This window comes from Nomascus leucogenys, chromosome 9, assembly GCF_006542625.1.
Source record: "Nomascus leucogenys isolate Asia chromosome 9, Asia_NLE_v1, whole genome shotgun sequence".
Lineage (NCBI taxonomy): Eukaryota > Metazoa > Chordata > Mammalia > Primates > Hylobatidae > Nomascus > Nomascus leucogenys.
The window spans coordinates 109,968,847-109,993,488 of NC_044389.1; the positions used below are offsets into that span (position 1 = coordinate 109,968,847).

A 24,642-nucleotide genomic window follows, 5' to 3' on the forward strand; every position below is an offset into this window, starting at 1 on the left:
AGTTCCTTATAGATGCTGGATATTAGACCTTTGTCAGATGCATAGTTTGCAAAAATCTCTCATTTTGTAGGTTGTCTGTTTACTCTGTTGATAGTTTCTTTCGCCATGTTTAATTTTTTAACTTAGAAATCAAGTGTGTACAACACTGAAGATAAAATTCAAACTCCTCTAGCATGCAACTCTTTCTGTACGGTTTTCCTGTAAGACAGGCATGCAGAGACATGGAAGAATCAGAACAAAGTCAATGGATTGATTTCAACTTCATTTTGAAATTATAGGCAGCTGTAATCTCTGCCCCACCCATCTCGTACCGATGGAAATAAAGAACGCGGCAGCCTTGTCTCCTACTGGGCTCTCCGTGAGGAAACGGAAGGAAAGGCAGAGTCAGATTAGCTGGGCTGTGGGCGGTGATGGATCTGAAGCAAAGCCATTCCGGGAGGCTGAATGATGGACACATCATGCCGATGCTGGGATTTGGCACTTACGCTCCTGATCATGTAAGTGGACCCCAGGAGGCTGAAGGGTCTTACCTTCTTTTGCACTAAGAGGATGATAAGCTGTCGACTCTGAGAGTTTGGAGGTTGATATTTTGGCGAATTCTTTTTATTATTATTATTGTGACCTAACATATATCAAATGGTTTCATGTATTGTAAGTATTTTCCATGCATTATTTAATTCCTCAACAACCATCCTTGGTGAATACTCACTATTTCTTACGTAAAAAAACCCTACACTCAGGCTGCTGTCATCTTCCACCTGCTCAGAAACGCTCCACTCTTGGTTAGAAACGTGAAGGGCCAAGGGCCTAGGGGGAAGTGGAAGCCAACGTGAATACTTGCTGGCAGCTTTGCTATGAGGTTGTTGGGGCTGGAAGTATTTGCCAGGGAGTTTCGACCATCCAAACCTTTTGTCATGTAAGAAGCCACTGTGATTCAAAACATTAGGTAATTCGATGGGAAGACTTAGGGGACACAACATCACAGTAAGGACTGAAATACAGCCAACCACTCAGTTCACGGCAGAGAACTTGAAGTGTCACACTCTGGTCACGGTAATGTAAGGGCAGCTTTGGGGTTGCTTTGGAGGGATTGCCCCCAAAATGAGAGACCAATGGATGGGCTCAATCTTGCTAGAACTCTGTCATGAGATATCACTAGATAACAGCTGCCAGAAAGGGTCAGTAGGTTTTCAATGACATAATTATCCATTTCATCCATTAGGCATAATGTGTGTCTTACATATGTTATATGTAATGTTTATTACTCTTAGAAAGACAGAAAAGTGCCATGGAGAATAGAACAAAATTCCCCATAACCCCCCATTTACCATAATAAATTGTAATACATGCATGTGCTTAATATTCAGACATTTCAAATGCACTAAGTGAAAAAGAAGCTTCCTTAATACTCTAATTGGTGTTTTTACCTTAAGTCACTGCAGGAATGAGAAGTTTTATTCCTGCGTGTGTGTTGTGCTGTCTTTTGTCCTGCTGTTCTAATAAGCTTGCTAGGGCAGAATCTCATATTTAGTCATTAAACTATCCACTGTTTGAAATTTGAGGCAGAGTGTGTATATATTATCTTCCTGACGTTGCAACGCCAGCTTGGTGAGGTGACGTCTGTGTCCTGGGTGAAACCAGGCCAACTATTGACTGGAACCCTTACTAATAACATAAACCGTTGATTAACACCTGTTTTGCATGTTGTATGCATGATATACTGTATTCTTATAATACAGTAAGCTAGAGAAAAGTAAGCTAGAGAAAAGAAACTCTTAAGAAAATCATAAGGAAGAGACAATATATTTGCTACTCATTAAGTGGAAGTAGATCATTACAAAGGTCTTCATCCTTGTCTTCTTCACACTGTGAAGGCTGAGGAGAAGGAGGAAGAGGAAGGGTTGGGGTTGCTATCTCTGGGGGGCAGAGGCAGAAGAGGTGAAGGAGTGGGAAGGGAGGCAGGAGAAGCAGGCACACTTTTAATTTTGATTGAAAAAAATTCATGTGTAAGTGGGACTGTGAAGTTTAAACCTGTGTTATTCAAGGGTCAGCTGTATATGTATGTAGTGTGTGTGTATGTGGTGTGTGTGTGTGTGTGTGTGTGTGTATTGATTGACTTGTCCTGCCTATTGAGTGCCTTAGAAAATTTCTCTCAGTATCAGAAGTTTTCCTGTTGGTTATTCTTGTACAATTGATTCATATGGAATGAGATGTGATTTTTCCATGCTCCAGGGTGAAGCCTATTCCACTAATTTATTTGGGGCTAGAAGCTCAGTTGGTTAGTTGCTGTCCTCAGAGTGTGCAGATCTGTCATGGAAACCCACATGATCAAAAGGGGACCAGGAGATGTGAAGATGCTATTGGGTAGGAAAGACCTGGGCTCAACCTAAATGCCTGTCCATGGTAGACCAGATAAAGAAAATGTGGTACATAAATACCATGGAATACTGTGAAGCCACAAAAAAAAGAACTAGATCATGTCCTTTGCAGCAACATGGATGAAGTCGGAGGCCATTATCCTAAGCAAACTAACACAGAAACAGAAAACCAAATACCGCACGTTCTCACTTACATGTGGGAGGGGGAACGACAGACATCAGGGCCTGTTTGAGGTTGGAGGGTGGGTGGAAGGAGGCGATCAGAAAAAATATTTATCGGGTACTATGTTTATTACCCAGGTGACAAAATAATCTATACACCAAGCCCCTGTGACACACAGTTTACCCATATAACAAACCTGCACATATGCCCCTGAACCCAAAATAAAAGATAAAAAAAAAAAAAGAAAATGCCATTGTGGAAATACATTGATTTTCTCTGAGTCAGGCAGATCATTGACTCCTCTCACTCCTGTTTTATAGACCCCCAAGAGCAAGGCTGGTGAAGCCACTGAAGCGGCTATTGATGTAGGCTTCTGTCACCTTGATGCAGCGTTCTTCTACCAAAGCGAGGAGGAGGTCGGAAAGGCCATTCGAGAGAAGATTGCTGACGGCACTGTGAAGAGAGAGGACATTTTCTACACCACCAAGGTGAAATTTCTGTGTGTGCAGTGGCCAGAGGCCACCGTCAGTTCAGATGTATTATTTAGAAAAACAATATGGTCTCAGTTTGAACAATGTATTTACCTAATATTGTGAAGACGCATTATCAAAACATAGGAACAATGTATTCATTACCTAATATTGTGAAGGCACGTTATCAAAACATAGAAAAGGCTTTGCTCTGAAATGTGTGAAAGGTGGGACACTGTTCTTCAATGTCTCTGAGCAGCAGATATTGTTCATATATAAAATGAGATTGATAAATACTTAAGTAATTGGTATACGATTACCCAAGGCACTCTGGGGCCACTCCATTAATTCTTCAGTAATTGTTCTCAGGACATATCAAGTGAGGTTGGGATATTATTCAGAAAAGGGAGCCAGACTAGGAAATACTTTTTTCTTTTTCAACTCAGCATTGAGTTTCCTGAATGTTATAACATTTTCCTAGGGTGGAAAACCTTTCTTCCAATGTAAATAAAGCTTTGGTTACTGGAGACACAGCCTATGCATGTTTCCACTGATGACTACCTGTTTTTAGAAGGCATCTCTCAGCAGAATTGTTTTGAGGAATTCATTATACAGAACAGTGGATTCCATTCCCCCTGTCCTGACATTTCTTGACTGCTCTCAGAGGATGATGCCGTTAACCCTTGATGCATTAAAGTTGATTTTCCTGCTCCATCTAAGTTTTATTCACAGTTTTCTTGCTTTGCAGTCATTCAAGTAAATCTCAGCATCTCATCAAGGATGTAATTTACCCTGAATAACACAAACGTAGCCCCAGTTCTTTTAGTTTTAGACCACAGTGTTTTGTTACTCATGTGTCGATTTCTAACTGTTATGTTTAATTTTGGTCCCCAAACGTGTGAAATCATAAGCTACTTTTTATTTCTTTTGTTCACTGCAGCTTTGGACAACTTTCTTTAGACCAGAACTAGTTTGCTCAGCCCTGGAAAGGTCACTGGAGAAACTTCAACTGGACTATGTCGATCTCTTCATTATCCACAGTCCACTGGCTATGAAGGTCAGCTTTTGTTTTTTCCTTCTTATGCCCCAAACAGTTTCATCACTGTTATTAGCACCTCTGTCGTCTCATTCCAGCTTGATTTCCTGGGTTCTTTTTGAGAGAGGTAGGTTTGAGTGAATTTCATAGAATTGCTAAATCATTCACGAGTCTCCTTCACAGCTGAATGACATTGAAATTTTCTGTGTGTGCTCATCCCCCAGCCTTAAGCAGGATGCAGGTTCGATTATCTCACTTCCTCTATGCTAGAGAGATGAGGGCATTGCCCTGCATTCTTAGTGCTTGAGTTCCTGATTGTAGGTTCTGAGCTATTAGGTTACTACAGACTACAGAGATGCAACATGAAATCTCCACCTCTTTATGGTAAGGGTCTCTCCCGTATGTACCCCTCAGCCCACAGGAGAGAGAGGTACATGGGATGGGACAGGTGGCACAACTGCACTCCTTTGGGCTTCAGTGATCCAGCCTCTCATCACAGTGGACATTGGCTGAGCACTTCTGATGTCCTCATTATCCAAGTTGGGTGAGCATAAACTGGGGCTAAACACACTGATCAATAGTTATGGTAAGCGCTGTCTTCCACACCAGCCTGTCCTTCGGAAATGAAATAAATTTCAGCTGCAGGGACGGCATTCTTAGTGAAGTGTGGGGGTGTATGGAGGAAGGAGCCTGCAGGTAACTGTGGAGAAAAAGTGTTTTGCTACAGTCTCTCAGATTGTTCTCATCTTTCTTTTTTCCCATGTCTTCTCTTACTGACCCCCACCCCAAACACACACATGTACATCCACACATATCCATATCTACACACATACACTCATGCACACACACATATGCACACAGGCACACACACACCGGTACATGCATACACACATATGCACATGCAGACACACAAGCACATACATCCACACACATGCACACATGCATGTTCAGATTAATAATCGCAGCCTTCTGAAAGTGGTGTGGCTAAGCTCCTTAGGCTCCAGAAAGGGAATTCTCATAGAAAACCTTCTTCTTTATCCTCTGTTTTCTCTGTTTTCCAGCCTGGGGAGGAATTGCTGCCTAAGGATGCCAGTGGAAACATTATTTCTGATACTGTGGACCTTCGTGACGCATGGGAGGTATGTTCTGCTGCAGACACCAGGTGGCACTGTGTGGTGAGGTTGGAATCACAGAAGGAGGGGTCAAAAGAGATGGGGTTTTGCTCCAGCAGTTGTCTGACCTCAGACGTGGAACTTCTCTGCGCCTCCGTGTTCTCATCGTTGAAGTGAGGGAGTGGAATGAGATAACCCCTACGGTCCATTTTTAATTTTAACTTCTATGGCTCTACATAGACATGGAAGCAGCTTTACCCCTGAGATCAGGTTGAGGACATGAGCCCTAAAGAGGAGTCAGCGTAGAGAAGCACAAAAGGAGTCAGCGCTTTATCCCAGGACAGAAACACATCACAGAGGAGGAACAGCTGCGGCCTGACTCAGCAGGAGGGTGGAAGGTGCAGGACAGTGAAACTGCCCTTGCAAAGCCTATACCATTCATTTATTTTTATCATTGTAGAAAGACGTAACAACAAACCCTTTACTAGAGGAAAAGCTGAGAGTTTCTTTTGCCCTTGACTATGGTGTAGTTTGTTAACTATTGCATCCTAACAGCAAAATAGGTACCATAGAAGTGACTGGGATAGGTAAGAGGAAATGGAAAAGCAGCTTTATGTTTATTTGGTGTCCCGAGTGTGCATGTAGTAGAATTAAGGAGACAAATATGTACGCAGAACAAGAAAGGGCATTCACAATTAATTTATTCAAGTGATAAAACTGCTTGATTCATTATAATCGTAATGTATCATAAATCAGATTTTTGGTTTATAAAAAGTCAGTGACAAATGAAATGGACAGACTACAGTAAAGGTCTACCACCCATTTCCTTCCTCCCCAGGCCCTGGAGAAGTGCAAAGATGCAGGTTTAACCAAGTCCATCTGGGTGTCCAATTTCAATCACAAACTGCCGGAACTCATCCTCAACAAGCCAGGACTCAAGTACAAGCCCACCTGCAACCAGGTGAGCCCTTAGCCCACTGGGACCTTCTCTGACTTTCTGCTCTTCACACACTTGCTGCTTAATCATGCTTCCAAGTTTCTGGCTTTGTATCACCTATGTAGATGACAGTTCCTTTCATGGAAAGAGAAAATACTAGAGAAAAAGCAGTTTGAGTGGAGTAGAAGAGCCTGACTTCAGTTCTTTGGGGATGGGTGTGAAGTTCCTATGAGACAGCCAAGCAGAGGCAGAGTTGGGAGGTGATCGCTTTGGTCTGGAGCTCAGGGGGTGGTCTAGGTGGAGATACAGTGTTTGAAATTATTGCTGTATAGATGGTAACAACTCACAGACAAGGATTAGCTCTCCTAGGGAAAGTTCATGGAATGAAAAGGAACAGGCAGGAAAGTTCACAGGAGAGGGTGAGGCAGAGAGGCACTGGCAAGGAGACTGAACAGGAGCTGCCAGACAGGTGGAGACAGCCAGGAGACTGTGGTGTCGGGAGCCAAAGAAAGGGCATTGAAGTGGCTTGAGTCAGACATAGGTGGGTCCTACTGTGAGCGAACACTCCAATAGGGAAGGATAAAGGTGGCTGGATTTAGTGGCGTAGAGGTTATGGGAAGCCATGCAGGGCCTGCTCCAGAGTGGTGAGCACTAAAGCCAGATCAGAGGAAAGGAGTGAGAAAGAGGAGGTGTATAAATCGTAATCAAAACATATGATTTTAAAAGAAACATCCAATACAGCCAAATATCAATCATGATTTATGACACTGTTAAGTTTAAAGCTTCGTGTAGACCATTTTGATAATTATACAAAAAGCAGTTCAAAAATGTATACTCTGTCTTAGTTTTATATTTCTAGGGATATTTGTAGACAAAACGTGTTAAAAACTCCCATCTATATTATATAGTAATATAATATATATTAACATATATATATATAATTTCTAAAACCAAATGATTAGAATTTTGAATATCCACAAATGAGGAATTAATTAAAGTTCTGATGGCTTCATAGAGATCTTTGAGAGGATATTATGAAGACTAATAGCAAAAAGGGAAAGCTTATGTTATAATATATCAAAAGAATATCAGAGAATTATATACTATTCTGTTTTTCAGGATGCTTTTAAGCCAGAAGAAACAGAAAACTCAATTCAAACAGGCTTAAAGTTGATTCACTTATAGAAAGTTTGGATCTTGGTTGCTCTAGAAGCTGTAAGATGCTCTCTGGAAATGAATATATTTTGTCTGTGCCCCATGTTTGATAGCTTCAGAATGGCTCCTCATGGCAATTGGGCTATAGGTCTCCTCATTCATGTTCAGTACGGCAGAGAGGGTTTTCTGGAGCTGTTTCTAAAGAGAGAAGAATAATGGTCACAGAAGTTTTCTAGCAATTTTTTTATCATGTGTTATTGGCTTGAGTGCCTTTCGTAAACCAATTAACGTAAGAGAAAGGAAGTTTGTGACACAAAAGTGTGAACTGGCTTCTTCTGGGGCACAGAAGCTGAATATGGAGGAAGGGAGAAATAATTGAACAAAATCAGAATTCTTATAAAATATGTTAATCTATACTATTCAGTATATATGCTAATTTTAAATTAACACTTAAGAACAATAAAAATGACAAAAATTAAGCATACAAAGTGATTAGAGGTTGCCACATGGTTCTGGTAAAATTCTAGGTGACCTTGTTGTATTTTTTCCTATATCTGACGTGAAAATATTTCTTTTATAACTTTTAAAAGTTGTTATTTTTGTAAATTTTTAAAAAAAGATATAGAGAATATGAGGAGTTCAAAAAGTTCATGGAAAAATGGAATTAAAAGATGTTAATAAATATATCAACTATTTTTCAACATAAGCTTTACCAAATTCAATATAGTTTTTAAAGCGTAAGTATATGCTTATATGAACTAAGTATGTGAACTAATAGCAAATAGTAGCCATTTAGTTCATCTCTAAATAACTGAGAGTCCTGGTAATTTAATCATGTCAATGTATTTTTTTTTTTACATTATTAACTGTAAAAAAAAGAGTCTTTGTTAAAGATTCTTAAAGATTCAGACACAAAAAGAACTCGGAAGGAGCCAAATCAGGACTGTAAGGTGGATGACTAATGATTTTTCTATCAAAATTCTTGCAAAATTGCCCCTGCTTAATGAAAAAAACGAGTAGGAGCATTGGTCTGGTGAAAAATAATCTCTGGTGAAGCCTTTTGTGGGTGTTTTTATACTAAAACTTTGGCTAATTTTCTCAAAACAGTTGTTATTCTTCTTTAGCCCTCCAGAGAGCCAATAAGCAGAATGCCCTGAGCATCCCAGAAAACTTGCTATGACCTTTTCTCTTGATCAATCTCCTTTTGCTTTGACTGGACCATTTCCACATCTTGGTAGCGATTGCTTTGATTTTGCCTTGTCTTCAGGATTATACTGGCAAAGCCATGTTTCACCCCATTTTACAATTCTTTGAAGATGCTTCAGGATCTTGATCTCACTTACCTAAAATTTCCTTGGAAAGTTTTGCTCCTGTCTGTAGCTGATCTGGCCACAACAGTTTCATCACCCATGAATTGGAAAGTTCACTCAACTTAAATTTTTCAGTCACTATAGTGTAAACTGAACCAGTTGAGATATCTATGGTGTTGGTTATCATTTCTGCTGTTAATCATTGGTCTTCTTTAATTAGGGCACTAGTAAGATACATTTTTTTTTCCAGCAAATTGATGTGAATGGTATGCCATTGTGGGCTTCATCTTCAACATCATCTCGTTCCTTCTTCAAATGAATTATTCATTTGTGAACTTCTGATTTCTTTGGGGGATTTTGCCCATATATTTTGTGTAAAGAGTCAATAATTTCACCATTCTTCCACCCATGCTTCACAATAAATTTGATTTTTGTTCTTACTTCAATTTAGCTGAATTCATGTTTCTCTGATAGGGGAGTAGTTTTATCTTTCTCAATGCCTCAAACTAGATCCTGTTTAGACACGTCATAACAAATTAGTATAAGTTCATTTTGGAGCATTTTTTTTTGAAATCTATATATAGTTTCTTCATAATGCACATTTTCAATCAATTTTTTGAATATCCTCTCATGTTATAATAATTTTTTTATGTACCCATCATCACACTTAAGCAATAATTATCTCACAACCAAACATGTTACACAGATAATTCTACCTCTGTATTATTTTGAAGCAGATATGATATCATTTTATCTGAAAATGTTTTGTAAAATATTTTCAAAATCCCTAAATCTTTAAATAAACATTGCCAGAATACTTTACCAGTTGAAATTGTAGCAAAAATTTCTTTATTATTATTATTATTATACTTTAAGTTCTAGGGTACATGTGCACAACGTGCAGGTTTGTTACATATGTATACATGTGCCATGTTGGTGTGCTGCACCCATTAACTCATCATTTATCATTAAGTATATCACCTAATGCTATCCCTCCCATCTACCCCCATCCCACAACAGTCCCCGGTGTGTGATGTTCCCCTTCCTGTGTCCATGAGTTCTCATTGTTCAATTCCCACCTATCAGTGAGAACATGTGGTATTTGGTTTTTTGTCCTTGCGATAGTTTGCTGAGAATGATGGTTTCCAGCTTCATCCATGTCCCTACAAAGGATATGAGCTCATCATTTTTTATGGCTGCATAGTATTCCATGGTGTATATGTGCCACATTTTCTTAATCCAGTGTATCATTGTTGGACATTTGGGTTGGTTCCAAGTCTTTGCTATTGTGAATAGTGCTGCAATAAACATACGTGTGCATGTGTCTTTATAGCAGCATGATTTATAGTCCTTTGGGTATATACCCAGTAATGGGATGGCTGGGTCAAATGGTATTTCTAGTTCTAGATCCCTGAGGAATCGCCACACTGTCTTCCACAATGGTCGAACTAGTTTACAGTCCCACCAACAGTGTAAAATGTTCCTATTTCTCCACATCCTCTCCAGCACCTGTTGTTTCCTGACTTTTTAATGATGGCCATTCTAACTGGTGTGAGATGGTATCTCATTGTGGTTTTGATTTGCATTTCTCTGATGGCCAGTGATGATGAGCATTTCTTCATGTGTTTTTTGGCTGCATAAATGTCTTCTTTTGAGAAGTGTCTGTTGATGTCCTTTGCCCACTTTTTGATAGGGTTGTTTGTTTTTTTCTTGTAAATTTGTTTGAGTTCATTGTAGATTCTGGATATTAGTCCTTTGTCAGATGAGTAGGTTGCAAAAATTTTCTCCCATTCTGTAGGTTGTCTGTTCACTCTGATGGTCGTTTCTTTTGCTATGCAGAAGCTCTTTAGTTTAATTAGATCCCATTTGTCAATTTTGGCTTTTGTTGCCATTTCTTTTGGTGTTTTAGACATGAAGTCCTTGCCCATGCCTATGTCCTGAATGGTATTGCCTAGGTTTTCTTCTAGGGTTTTTATGGTTTTAGGTCTAACATGTAAGTCTTTAATCCATCTTGAATTAATTTTTGTATAAGGTGTAAGGAAGGGATCCAGTTTCAACTTTCTACATATGTCTAGTGAGTTTTCCCAGCACCATTTATTAAATAGGGAATCCTTTCCCCATTTCTTGTTTTTATCAGGTTTGTCAAAGATCAGATAGTTGTAGATATGCGGCATTATTTGTGAGGGCTCTGTTCTGTTCCATTGGTCTGTATCTCTGTTTTGGTACCAGTACCATGCTGTTTTGGTTACTGTAGCCTTGTAGTATATTTTGAAGTCAGGTAGCGTGATGCCTCCAGCTTTGTTCTTCTGGCTTAGGATTGACTTGGCAATGCAGGCTCTTTTTTGGCTCCATATGAGATTTAAAGTAGTTTTTTCCAATTCTGTGAAGAAAGTCATTGGTAGCTTGACGGGGATGGCATTGAATCTATAAATTACCTTGGGCAGTATGGCCATTTTCACGATATTGATTCTTCCAACCCATGAGCATGGAATGTTCTTCCATTTGTTTGTATCCTCTTTGATTTCATTGAGCAGTGGTTTGTAGTTCTCCTTGAAGCGGTCCTTCACATCACATGTAAGTTGGATTCCTAGGTATTTTATTCTCTTTGAAGCAATTGTGAATGGTAGTTCACTCATGATTTGGCTCTCTGTTTGTCTGTTATTCGTGTATAAGAATGCTTGTGATTTTTGTACATTGATTTTGTATCCTGAGACTTTGCTGAAGTTGCCTATCAGCTGAAGGAGATTTTGGGCTGAGACGATGGGGTTTTCTAGATATACAATCATGTCATCTGCAAACAGGGACAATTTGACTTCCTCTTTTCCTAATTGAATGCCCTTTATTTCCTTCTCCTGCCTGATTGCCCTGGCCAGAACTTCCAACACTATGTTGAATAGGAGTGGTGAGAGAGGGCGTCTCTGTCTTGTGCCAGTTTTCAAAGGGAATGCTTCCAGTTTTTGTCCATTCAGTATGATATTGGCTGTGGGTTTGTCATAGATAGCTCTTACTATTTTGAGATACATCCCATCGATACCTAATTTATTGAGAGTTTTTAGCATGAAGGGTTGTTGAATTTTGTCAAAGGCCTTTTCTGCATCTATTGAGATAATCATGTGGTTTTTGTCTTTGGTTCTGTTTATATGCTGGATTACGTTTATTGATTTTCATATGTTGAACCAGCTTTGCATCCCAGGGATGAAGCCCACTTGATCATGGTGGATAAGCTTTTTGATGTGCTGCTGGATTCTGTTTGCCAGTATTTTACTGAGGATTTTTGCATCAATGTTCATCAAGGATATTGGTCTAAAATTCTCTTTTTTGGTTGTGTCTCTGCCCAGCTTTGGTATCAGGATGATGCTGGCCTCATAAAATGAGTTAGGGAGGATTCCCTCTTTTTTTATTCATTGGAATAGTTTCAGAAGGAATGGTACCAGCTCCTCCTTGTACCTCTGGTAGAATTCAGCTGTGAATCCATCAGGTCCTGGAATCTTTTTGGTTGGCAAGCTATTGATTATTGCCACAATTTCAGAGCCTGTTATTGGTCTATTCAGAGTTTCAACTTCTTCCTGGTTTAGTCTTGGGAGGGTGTATGTGTCGAGGAATTTATGCATTTCTTCTAGATTTTCTAGTTTATTTGCATAGAGGTGTCTGTAGTATTCTCTGATGGTAGTTTGTATTTCTGTGGGATCGGTGGTGATATCCCCTTTATCATTTTTTATTGCGTCTATTTGATTCTTCTCTCTTTTCTTCTTTATTAGTCTTGCTAGTGGTCTATCAATTTTGTTGAGCTTTTCAAAAAACCAGCTCCTGGATTCATTAATTTTTTGAAGGGCTTTTTGTCTCTATTTCCTTCAGTTCTGCTCTGATTTTAGTTATTTCTTGCCTTCTGCTAGCTTTTGAATGTGTTTGCTCTTGCTTTTCTAGTTCTTTTAATTGGGATGTTAGGGTGTCCGTTTTGGATTTTTCCTGCTTTCTCTTGTGGGCATTTAGATACTCCTCGAGAAGAGCAACTCCAAGATACATAATTGTCAGATTCACAAAAGTTGAAATGAAGGAAAAAATGTTAAGATCAGCCAGAGAGAAAGGTCGGGTTGCCCACAAAGGGAAGCCCATCAGACTAACAGCAGATCTCTTGGCAGAAACTGTACAAGCCAGAAGAGAGTGGGGGCCAATATTCAATGTTCTTAAAGAAAAGAATTTTCAACCCAGAATTTCATATCCAGCCAAACTAAGCTTCATAAGTGAAGGAGAAATAAAATACTTTACAGACAAGCAAATGCTGAGAGATTTTGTCACCACCAGGCCTGCCCTAAAAGAGCTCCTGAAGGAAGCACTAAACATGGAAAGGAACAACCGGTACCAGCCACTGCAAAATCATGCCAAATTGTAAAGACCATCGAGGCTAGGAAGAAACTGCATCAACTAACGAGCAAAATAACCAGCTAACATCATAATGACAGGATCAAATTCACACATAACAATATTAACTTTAAATGTAAATGGACTAAATGCTCCAATTAAAAGACACAGACTGGCAAATTGGATAGTCAAGACCCATCAGTGTGCTGTATTCAGGAAACCCATCTCACGTGCAGAGACACACATAGGCTCAAAATAAAGGGATGGAGGAAGATCTACCAAGCAAATGGAAAACAAAAAAAGGCAGGGGTTGCAATCCTAGTCTCTGATAAAACAGACTTTAAACCAACAAAGATCAAAAGAGACAAAGAAGGCCATTACATAATGGTAAAGGTATCAATTCAACAAGAAGAGCTAACTATCCTAAATATATATGCACCCAATTCAGGAGCACCCAGATTCATAAAGCAAGTCCTGAGTGACCTACAAAGAGACTTAGACTCCCACACAATAATAATGGGAGACTTTAACACCCCACTGTCAACATTAGACAGATCAACGAGACAGAAAGTTAACAAGGATAACTGGGAATTGAACTCAGCTCTGCACCAAGCAGAGCTAATAGACATCTACAGAACTCTCCACCCCAAATCAACAGAATATACATTTTTTTCAGCACCACACCACACCTATCCCAAAATTGACCACATAGTTGGAAGTAGAGCTCTCCTCAGCAAATGTAAAAGAACAGAAATTATAACAAACTGTCTCTCAGACCACAGTGCAATCAAGCTAGAACTCAGGATTAAGAAACTCACTGAAAACCGCTTAACTACATGGAAACTGAACAACCTGCTCCTGAATGACTACTGGGTACATAACGAAATGAAGGCAGAAATAAAGATGTTCTTTGAAACCAACGAGAACGAAGACACAACATTCCAGAATCTCTGGGACACATTCAAAGCAGTGTGTAGAGGGAAATTTATAGCACTAAATGAACTTAATTTTTTTAAACCACATATCTTTTTTCTTTGCTTTAAGGGATTCTTCGTCAGGGGACTCTGTGTCAATGTGTTTTCAAATACAAACAGCTCTCGGCTTAAGTAAGATAAATATATTGAAAAAAGGTTTTTTTTTTTGTTGTTTGTTTTGTTTTGTTTTGTTTTGCAAGGAAGTAGTATTTGGTACTAATTAGTAGTAGCTGGAAATAGTATTTGGGGGCCTGCAATGAGCAAGTGGTATGGTGGAACAATTGATCAAGAAATGCTTTTCTAAGGCCAACAGATTCTTGTAACAAGGTTGTCTTGTGTTCCAAGGCTTGCACAGTCAAAGACTGGGTCAAGTTCCAGGGGAAGTGAGTAAGGAAAATCCTGACCAAGTGTGATTAAGTCAACGAAGCAGGTATTTTGTCCAGATTTGCCTTTGTTTAGGATAAAGAATTTATTTTTTCTGTCTCAAGCAATTCTCTAGAAATGTCTTAGATTGATAAGTTGTCTTTCTTTTGAGAAGTGGAGCAGAGCAGGAGGGAGGTGGGATGCGAAAGTAGCAGAACTCAGGGGGAAGAAGTCTCACCTAGAGGCCAATGAGGACAGAAATACTTTACATATTGCCATCCTTGCCTCTGCCCCCAGAAAGCCTTGTATTCCCAGGAAGAAGCTGCTGTCCTGGGGAAAGGTTAATGTGAGTGTTTTCTTCCTTTCAGGTTTTTGACTTTGAGTTGACTCCAGAGGACATGAAAGCCATTGATGGCCTCAACAGAAATTTCCAATATGCTAAGTTACAATTGTAAGTCATGCTTGCAGATTCTTTCACAGGCTGTTTTCTGTAATATGCAGGCAAACAGAGGAACACATCTTCCCTAAATCAGGAAGGCAGGCCAGATTTCAGGAATAGGTATGAAACTGGAGCTTCCCTATAGTCGTCATGTGGCTCAATCTCTGACCCAACAGGAATGTGAATCTGTAAGTGAAACTGCTGACATCTGCACCATTGTGAATGCACTTCTTCAATATATATATTTTTTTTTTTTTGTGAGACAAAGTCTTGCTCTATTGCCTAGGCTGGAGTGCAGTGACATGATCTCAGCTCACTGCAAACTCTGCCTCCCGGGTTCAAGCAATTCTCCTGCCTCAGCTTCCTGAGCAGCTGGGATTATAGGCGTTTGCCACCATGCCCAGCTAATTTTTGTATTTTTAGTAAGAGACAGGGTTTCACTATGTTGGTCAATCTGTCCTTGAACTCCTGACCTCGTGATCTGCCCACCTCGGCCTCCTGAAGTGCTGGGATTTCAGGTGTGAGCCACTGTGCCCGGCCGTGAATGCACTTCTTTAATGCCCTTACTAAACCTGTGCCTGGTCCTGCACTCAGGGCCACTGCCTATTAGAATAGAAGGCAGGGTGTCTATGACCCATAATACTTACAGGAGCCCATGATAATGTTCTAGCTTTAATTTATTTTAAAGTCAGAAGAAAAAAGAATACAACAATGATGAATATGTAATAATGAATCCAGCCTCGTCTATCTTCATGTCTATACCAAGGCAATGTAAGACTTAATTTTAATATTTGTATAGAGCATTGGTCCATGAAAGCAAATGTGCCTACATCCTAGGGAAGTCACAGTGGGCCCTGCTTCCATGGCCTCCCCTAAGTGTCCAGTGACTTTTCTCCTTACTGTGGCATTCCTTTTCCGAGACACCAAGTATTTCTTCCAAATTTTTGTCTTCCTTGGCTTTCTTTACCTTCACAACTCCCATTTCCTCAGTTATATAATCTCACTAAGCTGAATGACAAGTGAATTATGAAATTAATAGACCCTCAGTGCTAGTGACTGAGGTGTCCCCAGTGGCCTCCACCAAGTTAAGATCCTCTGAAATTTCTCTGGATCTTCAAGGCAAGACTCTTACTCCAGTGTCATCTTTGTCCGTCTGAAGCCCACCTCTAGGGAACCCAACATCACTTCACTTTAGTTAATTCACAAACATGACGTTCCATTGGATCAACTGTGGCAAGATCTCAGGGTTGAGGAGAAAGAAGACTAATCAAAGAGAGTCAAGTTTGGAGGGGAGTTTAGAAACAGGGAGAAATATTTTAGTTAGGAAAATACTCAGTCTCCAAAACACATCTGAAAGGTCCCTCTTCTTTTTGTAAAACTATATCAGGTTTCCAAGAAAAGACATTTTCAATGAGAAAAATGTGGAAAGCAACCTTTCTATACTCACAGGCTTTAAGTATAATCTGTGATCTGCCTCATGAGACTGTGAATGTCTCATCTTACTCATCTCTGTGGCCCTATGTTAATATGGCTCCTGGCACATTTAACTGCTTAGAAAGTACTCTTTAATGACACTCAATTAAAAAGAACAAATTGTAAAAAAGAAGAAAGAACATGGAAAAAGGGAAAACAAACAGTAATATAATTACTGAATCACAAGTAATCCTGTAAATTATAATTAAGGAAACAGCAATCACATTTTGCTGGTCTTCCTTATAATTAAGGAAACAGCAATCACGTTTTTGGTTATTAGAGATGCGTCTTATCTCTTCCATAGATTAGAAGTTTTTCATTGCAAGGACCCTGTATCATTGAGGATGCTCAGTACATGTTTGTGGAGTGAAAGAGTGGAAAATAGCAATGCAGTCCTCACTGTCATCATCCTCATGATCCAAGGACAAAGGCTACCCAGGTCTGAATGGACCCAAGACCTTCATCTGCAGTTCTTATACTCTCTTAGAATTTGTAAACTAAATCCAATTGCTTGTCATTTTGGCACTCACATGCATGTGAGTGTGGAAATTGGGCATGCATGTGCCGTTTGCACATGAACAGGAAGCATGTCTGTGTGTGTGCCCGGTACAAGTAGGGATGTGGTTGTAAATTCAGAGATTTTAGCCTATGCTCTCTGTGCCTTCAGAGAAACACTCGCTCCACGACAGCATGGATAAAGAATTAGTTAATATCCCTTTTTGTCTTTCAGTGCTGTCGACCACCCTTATTATCCATTTGCTGAAGAATATTAACTCTGAGCTATTGAGTGTTACTACCAGAGTTTTCTCCTTTCAGGCAACCTAGAGAGGATTTCTGTGTTTGGTGGAGAAGATTAGAAAGCAGTGTATTTAGTTTCAGGTTGCTTGCCTTTCATTTTATTAAATAAAATACTACAAAATCATGATGTTTGTTTTCCTGATTATTAAAATAACATGGAAATTACAGAAAATTTAGAAAATAAAAAAGAGAACAAAAAAACTCTTGTAATTCTTCCATTCAAAAATACTTAATATTTGGGATATCTTCCTTCCTGATTTTCTTATACAAATGTGTATTTTTTTGTGTGTGCATTTTTATTTACAAACCTGAAAGCATCTTCAACATTCAGATTGCATCCTTTTTCAAAACTTAACATAAGTATTTTTAAGGTATCCAATATTCACAACATCCAAATTTATATTTTACTTGTTGTAAAGCAGTACATCTTATTATTCATTTTTTACTTATCTACCCATGTTTTGGCATTTGTATTAGTTCTTGCATATTGTGCCATTTATTCATTTGTTCATCCAGCAAAACTTTATTGAATATCCATTGTGTGCTAGATATTGTTTTACCAATAAATAAAATAGACAAAAGTGAAATGAAATTGATAGAAAAAAGTCTTGAGTTTATAGTTTAGTGGACGAGGTACAGCATAAATGAAATGAATCTGGTAGGAAGTGTGTAGTTGGAAATTGGTAAGTTCTTTTAGAGAGTTGATTCTGCATTGCATCTCACATGCCTGCACATTTGACAAGCAGGGACACTGACTGCTCTTCATTTCACCCTGTTTTTTGGGAAATTTGTATAGTGAACAGTGTTGGCCTATAGAGACAGTAATTCTCTCCAAGAAATGGAAGGCATAGTCCAGTAATAGAACATATCTTTCTCTAGTCCATTGGAGCCAAATGGCATCCATTCTTACTGCCTTCTCAACTCAAGGTTTTTCTCCTGCCTCTCAACCCACTACATGTGCAGTGGAAGTATAAAGGACCACTGGGTCCTTTACTTCATCTTCTGGGACTTGAACTCAATAACCCGCACAAAAACAATCTTACAAGCCCAGCCTGGTGGTGTATGCCTGAAATCCCAGTTACTTGGGAGGCTGAGACAAGAGGATTGCTTCAGCCTGTGAGTCTCAGTTGGCAGTGTGCTATGATCATGACTGTGAATAGCTTCTGTACTCTAGCCTGGGCAACAAAACGAGACTTCATCTCTAAAATAAAAAAAAAATCTGTTACTTTGATTAGAGATATTGTCATGAGCAGTAAACTACCCTTCTTACCTGATCCAGAAGTTTCATGACTTCTATCAGCTTCCATGAAGCCTGGCAAGTCAATTTATTAGTTTGCAACTTAGCTTAAAATCTTAGATCTTTCTTAATTGCTGACAACCACTTGGAGAACAATCAAGTAGAGAGGCAGAATAGGTAGTGTGAGAATTGGGAGTGTAATGTGCTATTTTAATAGGATGGCCAGAAAAGATTTCACTGAGAAAGTGACTTTCATGCAAAACTTTGAGTGAGCTATGCAGATTTGAAGTTGGGGGGAGAGAATTCCTGCACATGAAACAGGAAATGCTATGTGTGTAAAGGAAGAGAGTTCCTGCAACATTAATAGGGCAGGAATTAGCTAGTGTGGGTAGAGGTTTGTGAGTGAGGGACATGGTCCAGAAGATAAGGTTCAGAGCAGCTGAGGGGGTTCTATCCTATAGGCTTTTGAAAGAACTTTCTTGTTTATTCTGAGAACAATGAAGAATGATTGAGGTCTGGCATGGTGGCTCACGCCTGTAATCCTACACTTTGGGGGGCTGAGGCAGGTGGATCACTTGTGGTAAGGAGTTCAAGATCAGCCTGGCCAATGTGATGAAACCCCGCTTCCACTAAAAATACAAAAATTAGCTGAGCATGGTGGCATGTGCCTGTAATCCCAGCTACTCGGGAGGCTGAGACAGGAGAATTGCTTGAATCTGGGAGGTGGAGGTTGCAGTGAGCTGAGATCATACCACTGCATTCCAGCCTGGGCAACAGAGAGAGAGACCCTGTCTTAAAAAAAATAAAAATAATGATTGCAAGTTCTGAGCAGAGGAGCGAAAGGAGATGACATGTTTTAAAAGGCTAATTAGATGCTACAGTGGGAAAACACTACTGAAAAATAAAGTGAAGGTATTTCCTCTCAGGGCTGTATATAAAAATTCAGGTGAGAAATGATGTGAGCTTGGAACACATTACCAGCAGTAAAGGTGGTGAACATTTGTGGGAATATGTGTGGGAACATTTGTGGGAATATTTTTAGGGTAGTGTCAACAAGGCTTCCTAGTGTATTAACTGTAGGGTTAGAGGGAAAAAGTTGACTCTAGAAATTTTGGGTTAAGCACTTGAAAGGAGGAAGTTGCCATTGCTGAAATGAAGAGGATGTGGGAGGAGCAGGTATTTGTGGCAATGTCATGAGTGCATCCTTAGACATGTTAAGTTTGAGATGCAGTTAAGATGGTTGCCTTTCCAACATCAGTTTTACTTTAAATAATTTGTTTAGGTCAGTCATGCTATTTTTATTTTGTGTCCAAGTAAACATGCCACGTAGACCTTGGGCATATAATTCTAGGGTTAGAGAGAGGGTATAGGCCAAAGAAAACTGTTTTAGATTTGTCAGAAAATAGTTGCCACTTGAAGCCCTAAAATGATATAATCATAGATAAGATTTGATGAGTGAGCATGGACAAACAAACCAGACTGAGGCATTCTATTCTCAAGAGCCTGGGACAGAAGAAGAGGGACCAGGTAAGCATGTTGAGGAGTGGCTAGTTTGGTACGTGGTAAAGGGAGAGATTGTTCTGTCCTGGAAGACAAACGAACAGCTTGTTTTAAGGAGAAAAGAGTCAAATACTCCTAATAGGACAAATAAGATGGGAACTCAACGTTGACCACTGGGATTGGCAGTTGACCATAACAAAGTCAAGAATAGCTTTGATAGCATGGTAGAGGCAAAAGCCTGAATAGAGTGCATTCAAAAAAGTGTAGGAAGAGCAGAGTTAGATACAGAAGTGCAGAAAGCGTTCAAAGAATTGGCTGTAAACAGTACCAGGTATTTGAACAGTCACTGGAAAAGAAAGTGAATTTGAATGGGAATTTTCTTTGAGATGGCAGAAATAACAGCATGTCTGTGTGCTTTCAGGAACAATCTAAGAGAGGAAAATTGATGATGCAGGAGAGAGAGGATGAGAATTGCTGAGAATGTCTCAATTAGTTTTCTGATCCTGCTATAACAAAATGCTGCAAATGTTGTGGCTTGAAACAACATGAACTTATTTTCGTACAGTTATGGAGATCAGAATTTCAAAATCAGGCTCAATGGGCTGAGGTCAAGGTGTCATCAAGCCTGCATTTCTTTTTGAGGATCCAGAGGGAAATCCATTTTCTCCCCATTGCTAGCTTCTAGCATTTCTTGGCTCATAGCTCCTTCCTCCATCCTCAAAGCCAGCTGTGTAGTCTCTTTCAGCCTTTGATCTATGATTCTATTCTCACATCTCTTTCACTATGACCTGCATGGGTCCCACTTATAAAGACCTTGTGATTACATTGGTCTACCTGCACAGTCCAGGAAAATCTTTCCATCTCGGGATCCATACTTAATCATATATGCAAAGCCCTTTTTGCCATTAAGGTAACATATTTTCAGGTTCCAGAGATAAAGGCATGTATGTCTTTGGGGGCCATTATTGAGCCTACTACACTAGCTTTGTAAGTAAATTTAGAGCTACTAAACTTTAGTTTTCTAATTTTTGTAATAGAAAGAATTCTATGTCCAGCCACTGGATCCTGAAACTCTAGACTTTTATCTCAGATATCAAGAGGAAAACCACATGAATAAATACCTATTTCTTTAAAGCTGATGTAATCTTGACCCTATTGTATTTCCTCCTTCTGGATACATGCCCTTCATTATTTTATTCTAAAATTTATTCTCAGGATCTGTTGACATTGTCTTTCATTGTTCATATGGAAAACTCAAGCTTTTCAGTCTGCTGACATTCTCAACTCTTCAGAATTTCTACTCATGTCTAGATTATACTTCAGGCAATGGATCCCATGTTTACTACTTAAACGTGCTTCATCTATGAAACCTTCACTTGGACACATATTAATCAAGTCTCTTAACTCTGTGGTTTCTACTACACCTTGATTTATCAAGTTCTTGACTCATCAAGAGTTGTCATTAGGTCTCTCTTCTTTCCTCTTTGCATTCTTTCAATACCCATACAAGTTTACATATGAAAATTAGGCTAAATAATATATTAAATTGAAATTGATCAGACTCCACTTATTCTACATATGTAAGTTTGGAAACATCTAATTTAAAGAAAAGCACTTTCTCACTATGGTTTCAGCAGTCAAGATGATTGCCTTTCCAACATCAGTTTTACTTTAAATAATTTTTTTAGGTCAGCCATGCTAATTTCATTGTGGTTGGCACAGGAGTCACTGTGGATAAAGAGTTGTGACCCAGCCCTAGCCAATGCCACATAAGAAGCACTGTGCTGGGGACTTCTAGGAGAGTTTCCCTCACTTCTAAGAAGGAACCTTTGAAGAGAGGTTGCTTCTCTTCTTCAACGGGATATTGCCCCATTGCAAGATGACGTGTGAAATTGCTGTGGAGTCTCCACCCAGCCTGAGGATGACATCAATACACAGAAGAAGAAAAGGAAAAGATGAGAGAAGTTCTGCACTCTCATGGATGACACCCAGAGTTTACCCTTCCTCTAGACTTCTTGTTATGGGACTAACACATTTTTGTGGATTTTAAACCAATTTGAGATATTTTTTTGCACCTGCCTGTACTCTAATCCAAACAACCATCCAAGTTAATCATTTTGTCTTTACAATGCACCCTGCATTTTGTACCTATACAAGAGTGGTCAGAATGTGTGAAAACTGCTGGGTCATCCTGACAGCATGGCTCCAGTAGATTCTAGGGGTTGGCCATAGTATTGAGTGATATTAAAATAACAAATAATGCAGAATAGGCATGGATCTAAAAAAATCTTTAGGAATCTTCACTCACTGACAGTTCATATTCAGGACACAGTTTCTTCTGCAAATCACCTTGGACAAGTAAGTAACCCTTTTTGTTCCTTTTTCTGTAAAATTAGTTAAAAGTTAAATCTACTTTATAGGGTGTTTGAGAGGATTCCCTGATAGTCTTGCTTGATACAGAATAGAAACTCAAAATGTTAGCTAGTAGCATTGGTGTCATTGCTATTATCACCACTATAATTTCCCTTGAGTTAGCCAGAAGAAATATTAAGTTTATTGGACAGTGAGTACAGGGTTGCCTTTCTCAGCTGCACTGAGCCTACTGTCAACTTTAAGCAGCTCTCTGTGACGTTAGGGTTTATCTTGGTCTGGGAGGACCAAGCAGAGTGCTTTAGAGATGACAAGCACAGCTGTGTTAAGAGACAACTTCCAAAGTTTGTGACCACATAGGATAAGTTACTCTAACTTTCAGAGCAGTTGAGCAACAGTCCTTGATCTGTTTCTGTTGTGAATGCCAATATTTTTGTGCCATGTTGTGGGATCTTCCAGACACCGTCTGAGAGAAAATCTCCATAGCCTGGAGAGGAAGAAAAATGTCTTTGGATGGTGGGGTTTTGTCTCCTAGCACAGTTACCACCCAGTGACCATCCTTCCTTACTTTTACAGGCCATTATATTAAGCCTTTTTCATTTGTTGCTCTCCCATATCCCTATTTAGACTTTGATATCTGAAGGTGGAAACCATCCCTTTTCCCTCTGGAGCTGGAGTGATGCTCATGGAAGGCAAAGCAGCTGGGCCTGAATGGGGCAAAGCTCTGGGAGCCATGGGTGTCTCCGTGGAAACAGAGCAGGACACCCAGAGGGACCACCCAAGACCTTGGGTCTGTAGGTGAGGCCCTCAGATCCTCAGCTGGCATTTGACAAGGAGGATCAAGGTTGCAACAGCCTAAAGAAGATCAATTTCAAGAAAACAGGTAACTTTTCTTTCCTCTTACTCGTCTGAATTTGTGGATTGAAAATTATGTGCACCATATAGAGGAGTTTTCTAACTATCAAAGCACCAACAGTGGAGTTATTTGCTGCAGGGCGTGTTGAAATGACCCTCATTGAAGACAACTGGATGAATTCCCAGTGATGTTTGAAATGCAGGTTTGCCAGAGGAAAAGTCTTTTGAATTCTGTTTTTGAGAACCAGACATTTTCTTATAGATTAGGATAAACTCCTTGCATAATAAAGGTGTTCATCCATGGACTTCACATTTTATTCCTGTTGCTGTCTGATACTTTCCCCAGCTACTTGGTTTAATTTGGCCTTAAAGCTCCCCTCCAACCCTGAGAGGCTGTTAGTGTGAACCCAGAAAGATTTATTCTGTCCCATGTTTTTATTTCTCCTGGAGCACAGTAGCACGAAAGAGGAGTGCATAGTATCCCCAAAATACAGAAGGGAGGAAACAGATGTGGAGAGAGAGGGAAGTAACCAGGGTACTTTGTCCACCTTCACATAATCCTAGGGATTATCCTGTGTCACAGGCACTTGAGAGTTGTTTTATTTTGGTGGTGTCTAAAAAATTTTAGTCTTAAAACACACATCCAGCCTGGGCCACAGACTTTGTCTCTACAAATAATAAAATAATTAGTCGGGCGAGGAGGCATGCGCCTGTGGTTCCAGCTAATAGGGATGCTGAGGTGGAAGGATCGCCCGAATCCAGGTGGCTGAGACTACATAAGCTATGATGGCACCAGTGCACTCCAGCTTGGACAATTCCTTCTCATAAAACCAAACCAATCCATACACAAACACAGAGAAGAGAAACAGAGTTTACTTTTGAATATTGTTGAGAGAATATAATGAATTGCTTGGCATGATGTGAATGAAGCAACATAGTTCTGTTCCTATAACAAGGACATTGAAGACAAAATTTTCACCAGTTTTAGCATTTCCAATTAGTCTAGTTGGGAGTCACCAGGATTAGATCAAAGTGTAAATCCAAAGACTGTCGGAAAATATTCTGAATTCAGGAGAGAAGGGAAATGGTGATAGAACAGGAAGTCTGATCTGTGTACAATCAAGAGATATCATAATCCAAATTTTACATCAAGTTAGGGGTACATGCACGGTTTAACTCTGGAGAAACTTCACACAGAAGTCTGAAGACACCAAGAAGTGTCTTGGCAGCTGAGTAAAGGCAGCTTGGGATAAAGTTGAGAGTGCTGGGCATCTGCCAGGAAATTTCATGGTATTCAGCTTCATCAGAAATATGACTTGCAACTAAATATTTTTATCCCATTCTATAGGTTGCTTTCTGATGTTTAGTAGTCTCTTTTGATGCAAAAATGTTTTAATTTATGAAGTCTCATTCATCTGTTTTCCTCTGTTGACTGTGCTTTTGGTGTCACTTGCATTTGATTTTCAGCAATTTCAGCCCTGTGGCTGTAAGACATAGGATCCACACTCAGGGAACACCTAGAAGCTCTTAGGTCATGTGTGCTTGATCCAGGATTTTGAATTCCTGAGCTCATCCTTTTCTTTCCTTCCTCTTTCCAGCAATATTAGGTGCAACTAACCAACATCATTCTATTCTTAGTTTTCCACAAATGTTTGAAAGTATCACATACAGAGTCACTATTTTTTTGCCTCTTTTAAGTTGTTAAGTAGAGTA

At 39.5% G+C, this 24,642-nt stretch overlaps 1 protein-coding gene across 1 annotated transcript; it reads left to right on the forward strand.

The window, feature by feature from the left end:
• Positions 1-410: 410 nt before the first annotated feature.
• Positions 411-16,942, forward strand: LOC100606512 (aldo-keto reductase family 1 member C15-like). The gene is made up of 7 exons (XM_030818492.1): positions 411-497; positions 2,862-3,029; positions 3,952-4,068; positions 5,109-5,186; positions 5,998-6,120; positions 14,626-14,708; positions 16,900-16,942. Exons 1-7 carry the CDS (start codon positions 411-413, stop codon positions 16,940-16,942), a joined length of 699 nt encoding a protein of 232 aa, XP_030674352.1.
• The last annotated feature ends 7,700 nt before the right edge of the window (positions 16,943-24,642 follow it).

Bases quoted from the DNA above. Each gene is read 5' to 3' on its own strand.
- LOC100606512 (XM_030818492.1), top strand. From the start codon at position 411: ATGGATCTGAAGCAAAGCCATTCCGGGAGGCTGAATGATGGACACATC. The intron at 4,069-5,108 runs GTCAGCTTTTGT...TCTGTTTTCCAG, and splicing joins ACAGTCCACTGGCTATGAAG to CCTGGGGAGGAATTGCTGCC. The intron at 5,187-5,997 runs GTATGTTCTGCT...CTTCCTCCCCAG, and splicing joins ACCTTCGTGACGCATGGGAG to GCCCTGGAGAAGTGCAAAGA.